Source organism: Natator depressus, chromosome 4, assembly GCF_965152275.1.
Source record: "Natator depressus isolate rNatDep1 chromosome 4, rNatDep2.hap1, whole genome shotgun sequence".
Lineage (NCBI taxonomy): Eukaryota > Metazoa > Chordata > Testudines > Cheloniidae > Natator > Natator depressus.
In genome coordinates, this window is record NC_134237.1 from 20,791,911 (window position 1) to 20,810,759 (window position 18,849).

At 42.0% G+C, this 18,849-nt stretch overlaps 1 protein-coding gene across 5 annotated transcripts in view; it reads left to right on the plus strand.

The window, feature by feature from the left end:
* HERC3 (HECT and RLD domain containing E3 ubiquitin protein ligase 3) overlaps positions 1-18,849 on the plus strand; it is a 120,120-nt gene that overhangs the window by 65,013 nt on the left and 36,258 nt on the right. For 3 of the 5 annotated variants that reach the window (XM_074950575.1, XM_074950576.1, XM_074950577.1), the window contains 9 exons: positions 616-740; positions 1,571-1,633; positions 3,838-3,949; positions 10,366-10,555; positions 12,128-12,291; positions 14,318-14,431; positions 16,023-16,046; positions 16,138-16,227; positions 17,961-18,131. In XM_074950575.1, the coding sequence (XP_074806676.1) occupies positions 616-740; positions 1,571-1,633; positions 3,838-3,949; positions 10,366-10,555; positions 12,128-12,291; positions 14,318-14,431; positions 16,023-16,046; positions 16,138-16,227; positions 17,961-18,131 (1,053 nt within the window). Of the gene's footprint in view, positions 1-615; positions 741-1,570; positions 1,634-3,837; positions 3,950-4,457; positions 4,563-10,365; positions 10,556-12,127; positions 12,292-14,317; positions 14,432-16,022; positions 16,047-16,137; positions 16,228-17,960; positions 18,132-18,849 lie in introns of those variants that run through there. The other 2 variants (XM_074950578.1, XM_074950579.1) reach the window with 2 other exon arrangements.

The window sequence follows — 18,849 nt, forward strand, 5'->3', positions numbered from 1 at the left end:
ACTGAGGGGGAAATTCGGGGGGGTGTAGGGAAATCCCTGCCTCTGAGGTCCCTTCCAACTCTGATATTTTATGATTAACAGCAGTGCAAACTCTAGAAGAGGGATATTTTTCAGTTGTAGAACAGGGGTCCCTGTTGTGTGGTTTCTGAGCATGATGATGATCTGCCAACATAAGCTCATGATGGAGTTTTGTGACCACTGAATTGAGAGATCTACAGTGGTGATAGGCAGGGGATAGGGAGGCGTTAGGTGACTTTTTTCCCCCCTCATTTCCTCAGAGATGGGTGCCTTAAAGTGACAAGCATCCTTTTGGAGCTGTATAAGTCACACAGTCACTGTTATAAAACCAGCCCCTTGAGCCCACCCAATCTATACTTGTCAGTGGTGGCTTTGAAATGGCCTTTGGCACTGTGTAAGAAATCAAATTCTCAATTTTTTTTCTTTTACCTCTTTCGCTTTTTAATTTTGTTTGGGAGTATCTTCTCTTCTCCTTTGGAGGTGGGGGAGAGATGCCTTTGGGATGGTAAACAATGTGACAGCCCTATTATCAACCCACTCCAAAGAAATGTGTTATGTGTCTTCTCCTTAAATACTGAGATCTGTATCTTCTCACAGAATTCCTTGCCTGCTGACGATTTCCGGACCATAAATCAATTGTGCTACACTTGTTTAATAAATGATGAAACTATAGCCGTTTGGAAACAAAAGCTGTTAGAACGGAACAGTTCTAATTCGGTCAAGTAGGTGTTATCGTATAAGCCACCTTCTTCTTTTTTTTTTACAAGCTTTTCTTTAATTGTTTTGTTGGCATCTGTGCTTTAGAACTTAGCAGCATTTTCTAGTTTGGGTCTCGCTCCTATCACAGGGAAAGGCCAGTAGGTGAGAATTCAGCTTTTCGGAAACTGTTCAGATGCAACCCTTTTAAAAAGGTACGTATTTAGGTACATTTCACTACTCATGGTCCACTCTGATTATTGCACAAAGTTTGCTTTGAAAGTGGTAGAGAAATCTAAGGGCCAAACACACACACACACACTCTCTCTCTCTCTCTCTCTCTCTCTCTCTCTCTCTCTGTTTGAACTTCAGCACCAATTCATAATTTATATCAGGAATCCCAGGTCAGATCTTCCTAGCAAAACCAGGAAGATGTGTCAGAGCTTTCTCAGACCCAAAGTGAAGGGATGGGGGCATTGGATTCGAAAGAGAGAATCTTTTAACACAAGAGTAGAGTTCACAAAAAGAAGCAAGGAATTTTCAACAGTCTGATTTAAAAAATCCCTTCCCTCTCCAATGTGGGCGGCCTAGGGAAAGCATTGTAAGTGAAAGGAGGTAGTGCCAGCCCATCTCTGCCAAAAACTTGTCATGGGACATTGAGGAAGTCACTAAACCTCTGTGCCCTACAGTCTCCCCACTTATAATACAGGGGTGGTTATGATAATACTTTTGCATACAAGGGATAGAAGGGAGACCACTAGACTTGTTGGTAAAAGAGCAAATGAGATATGCAGAAGTGTAGCATGACATCTGTTCATACTAGCACCCCTCTTTCCTTTTGTCTTCCCCCTCCAAGCAGTGAAGTTGTGCAGATATTGTCGTCGTCTGCCTGTTGGAATGGAAGCTTCCTGGAGAAGAAGTAAGTAGCCAAATGGGGTCAAGAATCATGACTTTCTTGTGCTTGCTGTCCTGTAGAGACAAGATAGGAGTCACCTACTTTATTCACTGCTGCAGTGGGCCGTGAGACAAAAGAACTTGTGATCAGGCAGAGAGTGATGGGACAGAGAGTGATGACTGGATAGATGTAGTCAAGAGGTTTAGGGGCAGATTCGTGACTTGCTGGTAAAGGAAGATGAATTGCTTAAAAAAAAGACTTGTGAGTTTGTTATTAGTCAGTGTGTCTGTTTCTATTGAGGGATCAGAGTGAAACTCACCAGACTTGAATTGCTTTATTAAATGTTGCTTAAACGACTTAAAGACATTGGGGTGGCCCTGTGGGTAGTTATGATTATTTTTTATCTGAGGAAATAGTCATCAAAACAATATACTCTACCCCAGTACTCCAACTCTCTCCTTTAAAGTGAAGTGAAAATGACAGTAGGTATATGGGCTGGGTGAGACTGCCATTTACAGTGCAATAACAGAGAAGGTTTGGGGATGATAGCAAACTAGGCCCAAGCTCACAACATGTCACTATTGGGAAATACGTGCTCTTGTGGTGGAACTGCTTGAGTACAGGTGCGGCCCTGTAAGAACGAGGCAGTAATTCCAATTTGGTGATGTCATCCTTGGAAAGTTTTGAACTTCTTGTTTTTACCCAAGTGACCTATAGAAAGTGAGATAATTTGAAGGAAGGTGACAAAGATGGGTAAAGGATTAGAGAGCGTGACCAATGGGAGGAGGCTACAGGAAGTGAATATGCACAGCTCAGTGGAAAGACCAGGGTGGGTTGGGAAGGGTTTGGGTTGTGACTACTGTGTCTATAAATTGTTGGGAGGTAATAGAATAAGATGAGGTTAAGGAGTTTTTTTATGGGGACATGATGAGTCATGGCCTGCAATTAGGTGAAGGAAGACTTGTTAAACCGGGCAGACTTTTCCAAGAGCAGCTCAGACAGGAAAGAAAAACACCGTTTGTTCTTCCCATCTTCCAGTGGTGTGAAGCCTTCAGCTCAGACCCTCTGAGAAAGCAACACACAGTCATTTCAGGGGTATTTGGGTGTAAATTTGGTTTTTATTTAAAATATTCTATTTTTTTTAACTTTAAATGCTTCTATTTACTAACCCTAGAACCTCATTTGAATGGGGAAGATAAGCGGGGTGCAGGTGAGAGCATCTAGCGTTGTTCAGACCTAAGGCTGGCTAGTTCCCACAGTGCTCTGGGGAAATACTTGGTGCTGGTGCTTGGGATCTGTGGAGTTGTGGAAACTGCCTTTTAACTGCCATCTGCAAGTTGTACAGGCTTTTTTACCTGCGTAGAGTTGTGCTGTAGGCATCTGATACAAACCATTAAACCTGTTCCAGATGCAGGGTCAGATCACTTACTAGGTGCATTGCATGAAGCTCCAGGGCCTAGTCAAATGGTTAGACTGCTTGTCCTCTGCAAGCTTGACGTCTGTCTCTTCAACTTCGGCAATTCCAAGTGAGATGCAGCCTTTTGCATTCAAAGATGTCTGTCAGGCCGAAAAAGAAAAGGATTTGTGGCTTGATCCAACACCAGCTGAAGGCCATGGAAAGACTCCTCTTAACTGTATTGGGGGTTAGATTGGGTCCTTGATTAGTTGGAGGGCTAGAAGATTTTAGGGTGAGGTTGTCAGAGGAGGGTAAGAGAGTTAGCCCGTAGGAATTGGGGGTTTAGCTCGCTTAAGCTACTTTGAAAAGCCCAGCCTCATCTCCTTTGAAAACCATTCCATGTTCTACTGTGTGGCCCTAACCACAGTCAACATCTTTGTCTGCCCTCTCCTGAAAAAAAACAAAACAAAAAAACCTTGAGTACCCAGGGGAAAATCAACGGGGCTCTTGCCACATTTAGCAGGACTGCCGTTTTGCAAGCTTAGGTCCCAATCCCGCAACTGGATCTGTGTGGGCAGACCCTTTGGACTGTGTGCAATCCCACTAACATCAGTGGACTCAGTGCAGGGCTCTGGTTCCCAAATTAGGACCCATAGAGAGTACAATAAAAGGAATAGTCTATCTTGCACTATTGTATTTAGCCAAAGATTCCAGGTTTTCTAAGTCTTGTTATCTCTCCGTCTATAGACCCATTCCCCATTGGTGCACTTTCCCTGTGTATCTTGTATCTTTCCTATACTCATGTCTGTCTGGGGCTTGTTTTTTGTTTTAGAATCGATGAACATTTTAAAACCAGCCCCAAAATCCCTGGAATTGACCTGAATTCCACCAGAGTGCTGTTTGAGAAGCTAATGAACTCTCAGCATTCCATCCTGCTAGACCAGGTATAAAGGTGTTGTATAAGTATTTTAAAAATAACCGTTTCATAGTGTTGTCAGAGGGGTTTTTTCCATGTGTGTGTGTGTGTGTGTGTGTGTGTGTGTGTGTGTGTGAATTTTTAAAATGTTAAGCAGTTTTTATTGAAAGCTACAGGGGCTAGATCCTAAACTAGTGTAAATCAGCATAGCTCTAATAATCTCAGTGGAGCTACACTGATTTTCGCTAGGTGACAATCTGGCCCTGTACTTGTTTTTAAAAAGTGTTTGCAATTAAGTGTGTGCGCAATATGCAGAGTAGATGCTTGCTAATCCCCTCCACCTGTAAATTCAGCTCTCTGTGAATGTCTTAGGAAAGATTTAATAATAGAGTGCTGTAACTAGGACTTCACAAAACGTTTACTAGGACACTATGAAATGTCACATAGAAATTAAACTGCGCAAGTACATCTTGTGATGCAGAATTTTAGTTTTGCATGCATCTGTATTTGGCTACTCATTGCTTTACAAAATTCAGTCTATCACAGTGGGTCTCTGCCATTAATGCAAAGTAGGACCTTCAGCTGGTGCGGCGACGTCAGTGGACCTAAATTGATTTACACCAAGTGAGGATCTGGCCCATAGTCTTTTAAATAACTACTGAAGATGCTCTGGTGAGAAATATTAACGTTTTTCTATAACTTTGTCAGACTTTCAGGAGTTGTAGAGTAACTGCACTTCTTAGAGGTCTGTTCTACCACTGATGTTAATGGGAGATGGAGTTGTATGTGCTTGCGGAGGAAATGAGACCCCTTTAGATACAAGTATATGGTTTACACCAGTGACTCCGTTGACTTTAGTGCAGCTATTCCTGATTCACAGTGGTGTAAGCAAGAGGCAATATACTCTCTAGTGCAGCATTAGTTAATGATGGATGGATTTGTTTTCTAAGACCTTTAGGAGATATGGTCCTTTTTAAAGCCCCCTGAAATACATTTGTGTCACTTATGGACACAGATGTTTACCACTCTTCTAGCTATTATCATGATGATAGAGTGAAAGCGCTGCTGGAATTTTCATTATAACCTATTTTCTGGGCTTTATAAATGGCCTGTTTAAAAGAGAGATTTTTTTCTCTGAGCTAAATTTAATAGCGATGCATGTTAATTAAAAATTGAAAAATAGCTTTTAGAATTAGCAGAATAATAGATCTTAATATGCCTGAAGTATTTAAAGCCGTCTTAAGTTAACCGATTGCCTTGTCTGTTAGATTTTTGTCATCTTGCACCTCAGTCTCAACCTGCCTTTTTAGTCCTCGGTTTCCCCAGAGCAGAGACCACCTAAGTGTATTGAATTGTATAGTAATGTTGTGGGTAACATGACTCATAGTATCCTTGTTGCATGCAGAATGGATCCCATTTACAATGGATTCCAGTATAATGAAACTCCTTTTGTTACAGGCAGCACAGGTACCGATACCTGTAGTTAAGGCTGCCCTATACTTCCAGTTATAAGACCTTGCTTTCAGCTGCTTGTAACATTGCTAAATTTAAACCTCAAGCTGAAATTTTCCAGGCTGGCTGTCCACTTCAGGCTGACTTTTCTGAGAACGTTTCAGCTAGAATTGCTCATCCGTTTCTCAGAATGAGTTTAGGGAAAAATACAGTGTTTTGGCCATGTTAAAAAAAATTCTTGCAACCGTTCTGTTGAGACGCTTTAGTGCCTCAATGCTTTAAAACAAGGACTTGATATTTGTCAAGGGGGTTGACTGGGTGTCAGAGATGAGCCCTCTGCCCTCCCTGTGAAAATCTACCCAATTTATAAACCCCTGAAAAAAAATCTGAGTTTGCACATGCTCAATAGAGACTTGTTAGAATTTGGCAGCTAAATTCTCTAAAGATTCCATCTGCACTGAGTATGTTCTCACAGCTCCTACGTGCCAACCAGACTGCACATGCACCATCCCCAGGGAGTGACTGACCATGCTGTGAACCGACTCAAAATGCAGAGGGTTAAGGAACGGGGAAAGGAGGTGCAGGGCAGAGGGACAGGAGCAGAAGACGGGGGAAGGGGGAGGGGAGGCAGTAGCAACAAGTGGGGGAAGAGGGGCATTTCCTAACTAGAGTGCTTGACTCTGCAACCTTAATGTTCTTTTAATGTATTTTTGGATACAGTAGGTGAAATGGAATGACAGTTCTCCATTACTGCATTACACTGCAGCCTCTAGGTTTCTGTACAGTGATCCTATAGTCTTTGTATGGGTTAAAAATGAATGCATTTTAAGATGATACTGCTATCTACTCACCACCTAGCAAATACTGTATTTCAACAGAGCCAAATATAGGAGGGTTTTTTGGAGAGGGGAGTGTGACATTGCTCACGTAAACCCCCAAAACTATAATAATAAAGTGTAACAAAAGATGAATAGAAAGACTAGAAACTCAGGTCTGCAATAAGGATTTTTAGTATCAGTGTCAGATTTAAGTGTACAAAAGCTTAAACAATGGAATAAATTACTGTCACTTTACCTTTTTCCTCCTGCTGCCCTTCACTCCCAGAGTCCACCCTGCAGGGAGAGAGAACAGATGGGAATGTCAGCCTGGATTTTCAGCCTTCACAAAGTACTTCCTTGCTTTAGTGGGTTATTTTCAGACCCTTAATCGTACTGACACTTACGTAGCAGAGTACAAAAGAGCTGGTAATGAGACAAATGTGCCAGGTATTGTGAGCACATGTGATGCGCACAGCATGGTCTTAGGTGAGCACTGAGCCAGCCTTTTATTGTTCTTCAATTTTTAAACTAAGAGAGAGGGAAAGCCGATTGCTGCAGAGGAGCATGTGGTTCAGACAGAGACTTCTCTCACAGGAGAGTCTATTGATAGAGATTCTCTAGGTTTTAGTCAGGAGGAGAGGATGGAAAAGGATAAAGTATGGGCCAGATCAGACAAGAAACATTCACATAAAAAAGAATCTGACACATCAGAAAAGGGCAGACAGATGAACAGCGACAAGTTTTTAAAGTGCTTTTACACAAATGTTAGAAGTCTAAATAATAAGATGGGTGAACTAGAGTGCCTCGTGTTAAAGGAGGATATTGATATAATAGGCATCACAGAAACTTGGTGGAGTGAGGACAATCAATGGGACACAATCATTCTGGGGTACAAAATATATCGGAAGGACAGAACAGGTCGTGCGGGTGGGGGAGTGGCACTATATGTGAAAGAAACTGTAGAATCAAATGAAATAAAAATCTTAAATTAATCCACATGTTCCATAGAATCTCTATGGATAGTAATTCCATGCTCTAATAAGAATATAACAGTAGGGATCTATTATCAACCACCTGACCAGGACAGCGATAGTGACGATTAAATGCTAAGGGAGATGAGAGAGGCTATCAAAATAAAGAACTCAATAATAGTGGGAGATTTCAATTATCCCCATATTGACTGGGTACATGTCACCTCAGGACGAAATGCAGAGACAACATTTCTTGATACTTTAAATGCTTGCTTCTTGGAGCAGCTAGTACAGGAACCCACAAGGGCAAGGCAACTCTCGATTTAGTCCTGAGTGGAGCGCAGGATCTGGTCCAAGAGGTAACTATAACAGGACCGCTTGGAAATAGTGACCGTAATATAATAACATTTAATGTTCCTGTGGTGGGAAGAACACCTCAACAGCCCAACACTGTGGCATTTAATTTCAGAGAGGGGAACTATGCAAAAATGAGGACATTAGTTAAACAGAAATTAAAAGGTACGGTGACGAGAGTGAAATCCTTGCAAGCTACATGGACACTTTTCAAAGACACCATAATAGAGGCTCAAGTTAAATGTATACCCCAAATTAAAAAACACAGTAAAAGAACTAAAAAAGAGCCACTGTGGTTTAACAACCATGTAAAAGAAGCAGTGAGAGATAAAAAATCATCTTTTAAAAACTGGAAGTCAAATCCTAGTGAGGTAAATAGAAAGGAGCATAAACACTGCCAAATTAAATGTAAAAATGTAATAAGAAAAGCCAAAAAGGAGTTTGAAGAACAGCTAGCCAAAAACTCAAAAGATAATAACAAAATGTTTTTTAAGTACATCAGAAGCAGGAAGCCTGCTAAACAACCAGTGGGGCCCCTGGACGATCGAGATACAAAAGGAGCACTTAAAGACGATAAAGTCATCGCGGAGAAACTAAGTGAATTCTTTGCTTCAGACTTTATGGCTGAGGATGTTAGGAGATTCCCAAACCTGAGCTGTCTTTTGTAGGTGACAAATCTGAGGAATTTTCACAGATTGAAGTGTCACTAGAGGAGGTTTTGGAATTAATTGAGAAACTTAACAGTAACAAATCACGGGGACCAGATGGCATTTACCCAAGAGTTCTGAAAGAACTCAAAAGTGAAATTGCGGAACTATTAACTATGGTTTGTAACCTGTCCTTTAAATCAGCTTCTGTACCCGGTGACTGGAACACAGCTAATGTAACACCAATATTTTAAAAGGGCTCTAGAGGTGATCCCGGCAATTACAGACCGGCAATTACAGACCGGTCAGTACTGGGCAAATTAGTTGAAACAATAGAAAAGAATAAAATTGTCAGATACATAGAAGAACATAAAAGTCAACATGGTTTCTGTAAAGGGAAATCATGTCTTACTAATCTATCATCAAACATGTGGACAAGGGGGATCCAGTGGCCATAGTGTACTTAGATTTCCAGAAAGCCTTTGACAAGGTCCCTCACCAAAGGCTCTTATGTAAATTAAGTTGTCATGGGATAAGAGGGAAGATCGTTTCATGGACTGAGAACTGGTTAAAAGCCAGGGAACAAAGGGTAGGAAAAAATGGTAAATTTTCAGAACGGAGAGAGGTAACTAGTGGTGTTCCCCAAGGGTCAGTCCTAGGACCTGTCCTATTCAACTTATTCATAAATGATCTGGAGAAAGGAGTAAACAGTGAGGTGGCAAAGTTTGCAGACGATACTAAACTGCTCAAGATAGTTAAGACCAAAGCAGACTGTGAAGAGCTTCAAAAAGATCTCAGAAAACTAAGTGATTGGGCAACAAAATGGCAAATGAAATTTAATTGTGGATAAATGTAAAGTAATGCATATTGGGAAAAAATAACCCCAGCTATACATACAATATGATGGGCGCTAATTTAGCTACAACTAATCAGCAGAAAGATCTTGGAGTCATCGTGGATAGTTCTCTGAAAACATCCACGCAGTGTGCAGTGGCAGTCAAAAAAGCAAACGGGATGTTAGGAATCATTAAAAAAGGGTGAGTTTGTGTGTGTGGTTTTTGGAGGGGGGTGAGGGGGTGAGAGAACCTGGATTTCTGCAGGAAATGGCCCACCTTGATTATCATACACATTGTGAAGACAGTGGTCACTTTTGATGGGCTATTTACCAGCAAGAGAGTGAGTTTGTCTGTGGGGGGGCGGAGGGTGAGAGAACCTGGATTTGTGCTGGAAATGGCCCAACTTGATGATCACTTTAGATAAGCTATTACCAGCAGGAGAGTGGGGTGGGAGGAGGTATTGTTTCATGGTGTCTGTGTATATAATGTCTTCTGCAATTTCCACAGTATGCATCCGATGAAGTGAGCTGTAGCTCACGAAAGCTCATGCTCAAATAAATTGGTTAGTCTCTAAGGTGCCACAAGTCCTCCTTTTCTTTTTATTAAAAAAGGGATAGAGAATAAGACGGAGAATATTTTATTGCCCTTATATAAATCCATGGTATGCCCACATCTTGAATACTGCATACAGGTGTGGGTCCCCTCATCTCAAAAAAGATATACTGGCATTAGAAAAGGTTCAGAAAAGGGCAACTAAAGTGATTAGGGGTTTGGAACAGGTCCCATATAAGGAGAGATTAAAGAGGCTAGGACTTTTTAGCTTGGAAAAGAGGAGACTAAGGGGGGATATGATAGAGGTATATGAAATCATGAGTGGTGTGGAGAAAGTGAATAAGGAAAAGTTATTTACTTGTTCCCATAATATAAGAACTAGAGGCCACCAAATGAAATTAATGGGCAGCAGGTTTAAGACAAATAAAAGGAAGTTCTTCTTCACACAGCGCACAGTCTACCTGTGCAACTCTTTGCCTGAGGAGGTTGTGAAGGCTAGGACCATAACAAGGTTTAAAAGAGAACTGGATAAATTCATGGAGATTAAGTCCATTAATGGCTATTAGCCAGGATGGGTAAGGAATGGTGTCCCCAGCCTCTATTTGTCAGAGGGTGGAGTTGGATGGCAGGAGAGAGATCACTAGATCATTAACTGTTAGGTTCACTCCCTCTGGGGCGCCTGGCATTGGCCACTGTCGGTAGAGAGGATACTGGGCTGGATGGACCTTTGGTCTGACCCAGTATGGCCATTCTTATGTTCTTATGTTCAGGGATGTATGCTGAGTCACCTTCTCTTGTCCTTTTTTCCCTCCAGATCTTAAAGAGCTTTGAAAGCTTTTTGATTCCCCAGCTGTCCAGCTCCCCACCAGACGTTGAGGCAATGAGAATCTACCTGATTCTCCCTGAATTCCCCCTGTTTCAAGACTCGAAGCATTACATAACGTTAACACTTCCTCTCGCGATGGCCATTCTGCGACTGGATACCAACCCCAGCAAAGTATTAGGTAAGGGGTGAGCGCCATAGGGGTGCATCTTGTTCTGTGTCATGCCTTTAACACCAGTCTGGGGCACTAGGGGGAGATCATTCACAAAACATAGACTTGGGACTTTCAAAAGCACTCCCTGTCGGCTAAACTCTTCTGCTGTTAAGCTACTGCTGGCTTCAGTGATAGCAGAGTTAAGCTGGTACTGAGTGTCACTCACGGTGCTCTGTTGATGGCTGGTTTGAGGTTCAGATACTTGACTCTTCCTCTCTTTGTTCATCGAGACGTTAATACCAGCTGTGCCTCATCCATGAATCAATCTCTATAGAAATCCTAGTTTATTGTGTTTGTGACTGTCTAGAACTGTACAGGGTGCTTATACCCCTCCCTTCCAGACTCTATTTTTTTAAATATTAAAACCTCCAAGAGGTAAATCACCAGATAGTGGCTTGTTCCTAATGCTTGAAGTTAGTGGCTGAATTCTAAATTCTATTTTGTTTTTCACAAAATTTAAAGACAGACTGGTTCTAGGGGTCGTGGTCCGGTATTGCGAGCAGAGCGGTGCTAGAAGCTAACAGGCAGTGTCCCAGCAGAGCCTGGGCTGGGGGTATTGCCTTTGGCTAGAGAAGATCTCCCCCTCTAAATAGGTGGTGTGGGCCGACCTTAAACACTTATGGGATTTTCATGGGGTGTGGGGAGAGGGAGGGAAAAGCCCGCAGGCAGATGGATTGAGAGGGGCTAGACAGAGGAATGGAGCGATGCAGAGGGGCAAGCATTTCTCCTTCATTTCAGAAGGCATGTTGGGTTCTCAGCAAGGTAACGGAATCCTGCAAAAAATAGATGTGGGCTCAACCACTGCTGGAAACAGGGGGACTACTGATGAGCTAATTGGTCGTTGCTAAGAAGGGAAAGAGGGGTGGAGGGAAGGAAAGAGCCTAGGGATCCCCTGAGTCGTCCTGGGTTCATACTGCTGCTCAGGGCTAACTCCTGTCTTCTGCCTGTTAGCTTCTTGGGAGGGAATTGGAATCTAGATCACTGTGCGTCATTGTGTGGGGGTAGGAGTGTATTGTTTAAGGATGGAAATGGCACATGGGAGTTTCCCAGTAACCAATGACTGACTTGTGGGTGTGATGCTTATGCTGTCTCGTAGGAGAAGAGGGTTTGGACAGGTTGTGGAACAGCCACTCTGTGGTCTAGTACAGTCTCTGGAATCGGGTTAGCTTGTTGACAGTCACTGGACTATTGGGCCATGGTTGTCACTTGCTCTACAGAATACAGGACATGTGACTAACGAATAGGAATACAAATTATAGCCAAGGAGGTGTGTGGAAACTTCCCCCAACTCTGCTGCTGAAAGGAGTCCTTGCTTACAACCTTCACTTCACAGATGCATATATGTGTTATCGTTTGGGTCAGTGCTTACATTTTTCAGAGCTTTTATTGAAACTGCGGAGCCCATCTTTAAAACAGAGAGAGACGGTACAATATATGGTATTGTGTTACAATACTTTTTTCTCAGATTCCATCACTGTAATGCCTGCTATCACCAAGTGCTCTAATAACATATATATATATAATCTTTTTCCCCTGCAGATAACTGGTGGTCTCAAGTATGCCCAAGATATTTCCTGAGGTTAGTGAACCTCTATAAAGGCGCAGTAGTTTATCTCCTGAATGGAAGAAAAACATTATTGATCCCTGTCCTGTTCAGTAGTTACATTACAGCTGCTCTCAGACTGCTAGAGAAACTTCACAAGGTAAGAGGCAAGCGTGTGTGTTTTGGAACAGTGCAGTGTCATAGTCCAGGGGCTCTCTGACCTTTTCCATACCGATCCTTCTTCCCTGAGCAATGTGGGAAGGGCCGGGTGGTCGCAACCCGTGACGCCAATTCACAATTCCAGGTTGAGGAGCCACATCATCATCTACCACAGACATTTATAATGGCAGCCAAGGAAAGAGAATGTTAGCCCTTCAACTGAACTTGAGGCTACGTTTTTTACATTTATAGGGCTTTATTTGAAACAGTTTAATAAATAGCTGAACTTTGGTAGACCACCCCACCAGCAAAGCACATGGGACGCTGCACAATGTTAACACTAAAACACACACACACACACACACACACACACACACACACACCCATTCTCTTGGTATCTGTGTTCTTTTCTAAAAATAGCAGTAGCACAAAGCAACAGGAAAGATTAAATCTTTTTGTACATAAGTGGAGGAGTTATTTCTTGATTGTATTTTAGCGTCTTTCCATGTGCACTGTAACTAATGACACAAGTTTTTGGATGCAAACTAAAATCTGAGGCACCTCAGTTGTTTGCAAATGCTCTTTTTGGACTGTTGCCCGATCTTTAGATTATATATTAATTATATTGACTATGTAAGAATCCCCAGTGATCACTTTGAGGGTTAACAGGTTCTTGCCCCAAGTATTATTTAAATTATTATGTAGTTGGGAACCCCAATGTGCACAGTTGCAACACTCACACTATGGGAACTCTTTTATATTTACAAATATAGTTTATTAATACCTTTAGCACAGTCACGAACACCCTAGCTCAGGAAGGTAGATAGAGATACTACGGAATGTATATCTGCACATCTGTACACTCACACCATCCCTTGCAGAACAACCTGAAATGGTACCCATTGTCTTCCTCATCACTATCACCTCCCTCATCAACACGAGTGGCCATCATTCTGGTACCTTCCAAGGACTACATCTCCTTCTCCAACCACCCGTCGGCTGGGATGCCACTTGTATAATATGTTATGCTGACGCCGCTAAGTTTGATGCATATTCAGTATTGAATTTTCCCCTTTTCCTTATTTCTGTTTACTCACCTTACTAATGTTGGTGTGTCTTTTCCCTATAGGCTAGTATATCAATTATTATAACTTATTATTATACACGTCAATTCGTTACCATGTCCCTTTTGTGGTTTGGTGTTGTCACATTTGTTATTTCGGTTCTTTCCAAGTTGTGGCATACCTGTTAAGTTTAGAAGGGTATGAACTTAGGAAAGCCCCTATGCCAACCTACTTCAACGCATCCTTTATGTTAAAGGTCACAGCCATATATGGACCTTATGCTTTAGCTCATCACCATCTATCTAGGTGAAAGATCCCAAACATATGTATGCTAACTTTGACTTAACTCAACATACAGCTCAACATGTGGCCTGTAGATCCCTTGTATTACAGCCAAAATATACTCTAATATAAACCTATAAACCTATTATAATAAAAGTCAAACCCATAAGAAACTTATGAGAAAAGATATATAGGCAAGCAAGCACGCTAGCCTTAGATGTATCTCATGTACCTGTTATGTACATCAGTTCATTACGAGGACACTTCTGTGGCTGAGTCATGTACCTGTGGTCAAAACTTCCCCTTTTATTCTATTTTCGGCTCCCCAAATACTTGAAGTTTTCCACTGGGCCATTTATCTGTGCAAAGTTTATCTGTTCAAAGTGCATAGGCCTCAAGCCTTATGCTAACTTGCTGATGCTAATGTCTTACAGGGTACAGGCCTGTAGGTTTCTTGCATTACTGCTGAATATAATGCAAAGCAGAATATAATGCAAAGCAGTGAATACTAATAAAGGCAAGCTAGCCCACTGGGCTACAGGACCCAATCCTGCAAGCTGCTTTATGCAGGCAGATCTGAGTATGTGTGGAGTCCCCAATAAAGGAAAAGAGTCTGTGTGTTTTAAAGGTGGGAAAAGTGCATATACCCTGAAATTTTAAACCTTTTGTTTTCTTAATCAGGTGAATCTGAAAGTTAAACATGTGGAATATGACACATTTTATATCCCAGAGATTTCCAATTTGGTGGACATTCAAGAAGACTATCTTATGTGGTTCTTGCATCAAGCAGGAATGGTAAGGGGTTTTAAGGAGTTATGAAATTGCTGTCCATCTTCGCCTCTTCAGTGCTATTTATAAATTTCAGTATCCCTAGTAATAATGATTGATTGTTGGTGTAATATATTGAATACAGGAGCATATGTGGGTAAGCCGTCTTTGATTTGGGTACTTACTATCTCGATGACGATAACTTAAAACAATGCCATCAGAAGAATAAAGCTACCAAATATATATTTAATGTCTCCTAAATGATCTCTAAAATTCACTAATGTGGTGTTATGCCTTCAGCTTAATTCAATCACTGTTTAACTTGATCCTCTTAATTTAATCAGAACCTCAGGAACCAAATCATATATAATAAAAATATAACTTCTACCCTTAACTTCCATGCAGTGTAGCAGTAGCCATGTCAGTGCAAGGATATTAGAGACACAAGGTGGATGAGGTAATATCTTTTATGGGACCAACTTCTGGTGGTGAGAGAGACATGCTTTCAAGCCACACAGAGCTCTTCTTCTGGTCTGGGAGAAGAGCTCTGTTTGACTCAAAAAATTGTTTCTCTCACCAACAGAGGTTGGCCCCATAAAAGATATTACCTCATCCACCTTGTCATCCTTTACTTCTATCGTTAAAGAAGGTATTATAGAATAAGATGATCACTGGCTATATAATCTGCTCCCTAAAAAGAAACATTGTCGTCCCAATGAGCAGGGCACTACACTGGGGCTCAGGAGATCAGGTTCTATTCCAGGGTCTTCTGGTAACCTCGTGGGTGATCTTGGGAAAGTTCCTTCATCATTTGATGCCTAAGTTTCCCCATCTGCAAAAACGGAGGTAATGATACTTGCCTCCTTTGTAAAGCGCTTTGAAAGCTGTGAATGACGAATGAGATATAGAAGCTAGGGATTGTTAGTATTAATAATGACTATGACCAAATTTCTGAATGAGGGAGAAGAAAAATATCAAGGGAGGCCACAATAATAAAAGATGGTTGTAACTAAAAGTTGTTTATCTACTTTTATGGACAGTAAAGACTACAAAGTACGTGCAAGCTGTGACACCCCTTTTCAGTTGTATCATAATACTGTAATATCCTATGCTTGTTTTAGCCAAAGTGATGAGATGTGATCAGAGCAATAAGGCAGCTCTGTAATGGTGAAACTTAGTCAATTTATTGAAAAGCTGGTTAAAGGGATAAATGTGTTAAATGAAAATTGTAGCATTTGGCAATTGACTGAACTTAATGTTGTCACAGTTGTGGGCTTAAAATAGTATCTATTTGTTTGAGATAATCCCACTAGCAAAGCTAGAGAGGAAGTAATAAGAAGTTAATAAGTAAATTTTGTTGATTTTTTTGGGGGTGAAATTCACCCCTGTGCATAGGGTCAGCTCAAGGCTTACGGACCACTTGGGCTTTAAGTGGGGTCTAGCTGGCATATAAGCCTTGACGCAGCCCTCTGCTCAGAGGAAGAAGCAGGGGGTTTCATCCCAAAAGATAAGAGGTTCAGAGGAGCTGGATCTCCACTGAACTAATCCATCCAAAAAAGCAAGACCTGGAATATCGAACCAAAAGAATTAATCTTTTTTTCCTTCTCTCTTTCCACAGAAAGTAAGGCCATCTATCATGCAGGTAAAAAAAAAAAAAAAAAATTGACTTTTCTCTTCACAAGTGCTTGTCCAAGTCGTAAACAGCAACTGAAATTTTCCTTTCTTCCTTCTAGGATGCTGTGACACTCTGTTCTTATCCTTTCATCTTCGATGCTCAAGCCAAGACCAAAATGTTACAGACGGATGCTGAACTGCAGATGCAGGTAGCCAGCTCTCCTCTCTTTCACTTTGCCTGTCCCTAGTCTTCTCTCCTGCCTTCCCCCATGTACTTAGGTGAAGTTTGCCAATCATTTATACATGGGCAGGATTTCATCGTTAATGTAGTTGTGTGACATCTCGCGGCTATTAACTATCTGAAGGGCCTTTTGCTACTGGATTCCACTGAGGCACTGCTAGAGTCCTTATTGTGCAGTAATCCTTTATGTAAATAGAGCTATTTCACTAGGAGAGGTTCACTGTGGTCAGAATTGTGATTTGCACCTTGGAATACATTGATAATGTGAGATTTTCATTCTGTTCCCCTAAGTGGGTGGCATCAAATATGGCTTCCGCCTGGAGATCCTGATGTTGAGTGAGTGATTCTCAAAAACTTAGTGCCGGGTTCTATCATAGTATAAATGATCAAGCACCAATTTGGATCAAATTTGTGGCCACTAGTCAACATCGTGGTCCTCAACTAAACCACACTTGTGTGCTCTAGGGAATGGAATCCAGAACTCTAGTGTAGGACAGTGGCTTGTGGTTGATCAGGTCTGATACATCCCTTCCAGTAGATGGCAGTGATGCCACATACTAATTAGCACATTACAGGGTGCTTCCCTCGGTTATCTTTGTGAATGTAAAAATGGCGTGTGTGAACAATGGGGTCATTTCTGTTGACATTCATCGAGGACCAGGGCGGGTAGAGAGGGTCATTAATAATGAGTCACTGGTTAAAATGTAGCACAGGTTGCTAGTGTCCAAAAGTTGTTATCATCTGATGCCTGTTTTGTGGACTGTGTGAAAAGAGAAAGTCTAGTTCCTAGCTGACGGGTTCCCTCACAATGAAAAACGGTCACCACAGTTGTCACCAGAGGTGACTCTAGTCTTGGTGGTAGGGTTACCACCTTTGAAATGGAAAAAAAAAAAATTTGGCACCCCAATCCCCAAGGCAAGCCTGCCACAACCTCAACCCCCAACCACAGGGCAACTGCGGAACCCACTCACTCTTCAACAGCCACTTACATCGACTCAAACCCTCTCTCAGACACACACACGGTGCACTTGGGTGTTGGTGGGAGACAGCTGCTGTATTTTCAACAGTTTTGGTCTGTTATTGCTTGAACTGCAGAAGTGGGAACACTGCTGCGTCTTCAGCTGGACACAGAAACTTTTAACATTAGATATCCTAGTCTATTTTGGTTGTGATGCAAATCTTTAGACCCACATAAAAAAAACCCAGCAGATTAATTATTTTTCTGTCAACTGACAAATCCATTTAAAAAAAAAAAATGGACAGGCCGGTCAAATACCAGCCAAGAAGTAATCCTACTCGGCAGAGAGGCTAAAAGTTGAATGATCCACAGAGACTAAACTACCACCTCGCTCCTTGAGGAAATCCTTCCAAGTCATGACCACAGGTAGCGTGGGAGCAGCTTGAACTGCTGTTTCCTGTGTTGCACCTGTTCTGTATATTGAGGACTTCAGCTTCCTGGGAGGCAGTTTATTTATGAGCACTGTGCTGCTGTGAAGAGAGTATTTGTAGTGAATCCCCTGGGTCTCATGCTCAGCAGTAATCAGATTGCTGTTGCTGGTGTAGCAAGAGGCAGAAGGAAGGAAGACCATGGTTTGGTCACAAACTAGTTGGTGGTGGTGGTGGTGGTGGTACGACAAGAAATAAATAGTGCCAGGGTACCCTGCTTTTTTCAGTCTCTCTCTTTTTTGTGCTGTTTTATAGGTGGCGATCAATGGGGCGAATTTGCAAAATGTTTTCATGCTTCTCACTCTGGAGCCTCTGCTGGCCAGAAGCCCTTTCCTAGTTCTTCACGTCCGCAGGAGCAACTTGGTTGGCGATGCTTTGAGGGAGCTGAGCATTCATTCAGATATCGATTTGAAAAAGCCTCTGAAAGTAAGATCCTTCAGGAGTTTTTTCCCTAATCTGCCTTATTTTCCTTGTTTCCTTCTCAATTCTCTTGGAAAACTGTTCCCCCCAATCCCTGCCACCCACACACTGGGCTCATAATAAGCTATATTATCCACCAGAGCTATAACTAGTAGCAGGGCTTCATCCAACCAACGGGGGGATGTGTCTGCCTCCTTCCTGATCAGCAGGCTTTGTTGGGACTGGTTGGCTCAATACCTTTGGGCTTCTCCCTCATTGTAAAAGGACCAGATAAAGGAAGCCATAGGGAGGGGTTTGGCATCCGATGTGGAGGACTCCGTTGATGTGGCTACCGTATGTGTGTGGATGGGGAGGGGGATGTGAGACCAAAGTGAAAACAAACCCCAGAACAAGTATCTTGTTTTTATACAGTATTATGCAATGTCTTTTTGCCATTTTGCAGGAAGAACTAGGCTGGGTCACCTAATAATGAATGTGTTTTATGCCTGAGAAGATGCCGCAGAGTTCAACAGCTGCTGGTGTCCGTGCCCCTAACACTTGTGACCAGGAGAACTGCCCTCCTACTTGTGGGGAGGGAGTGTGCTATGACCTGCAGAGCAGCTTATTATTTATGACTTTTCCTCCACCCTGCCCACCCAGTATGTTGAATCATCCCTTTAAAAAAAAAAAAGTCTTCTTAGTACTTTGCTTTCCCCCTTGCCTCCTGCACTGAAACAGTCCCATT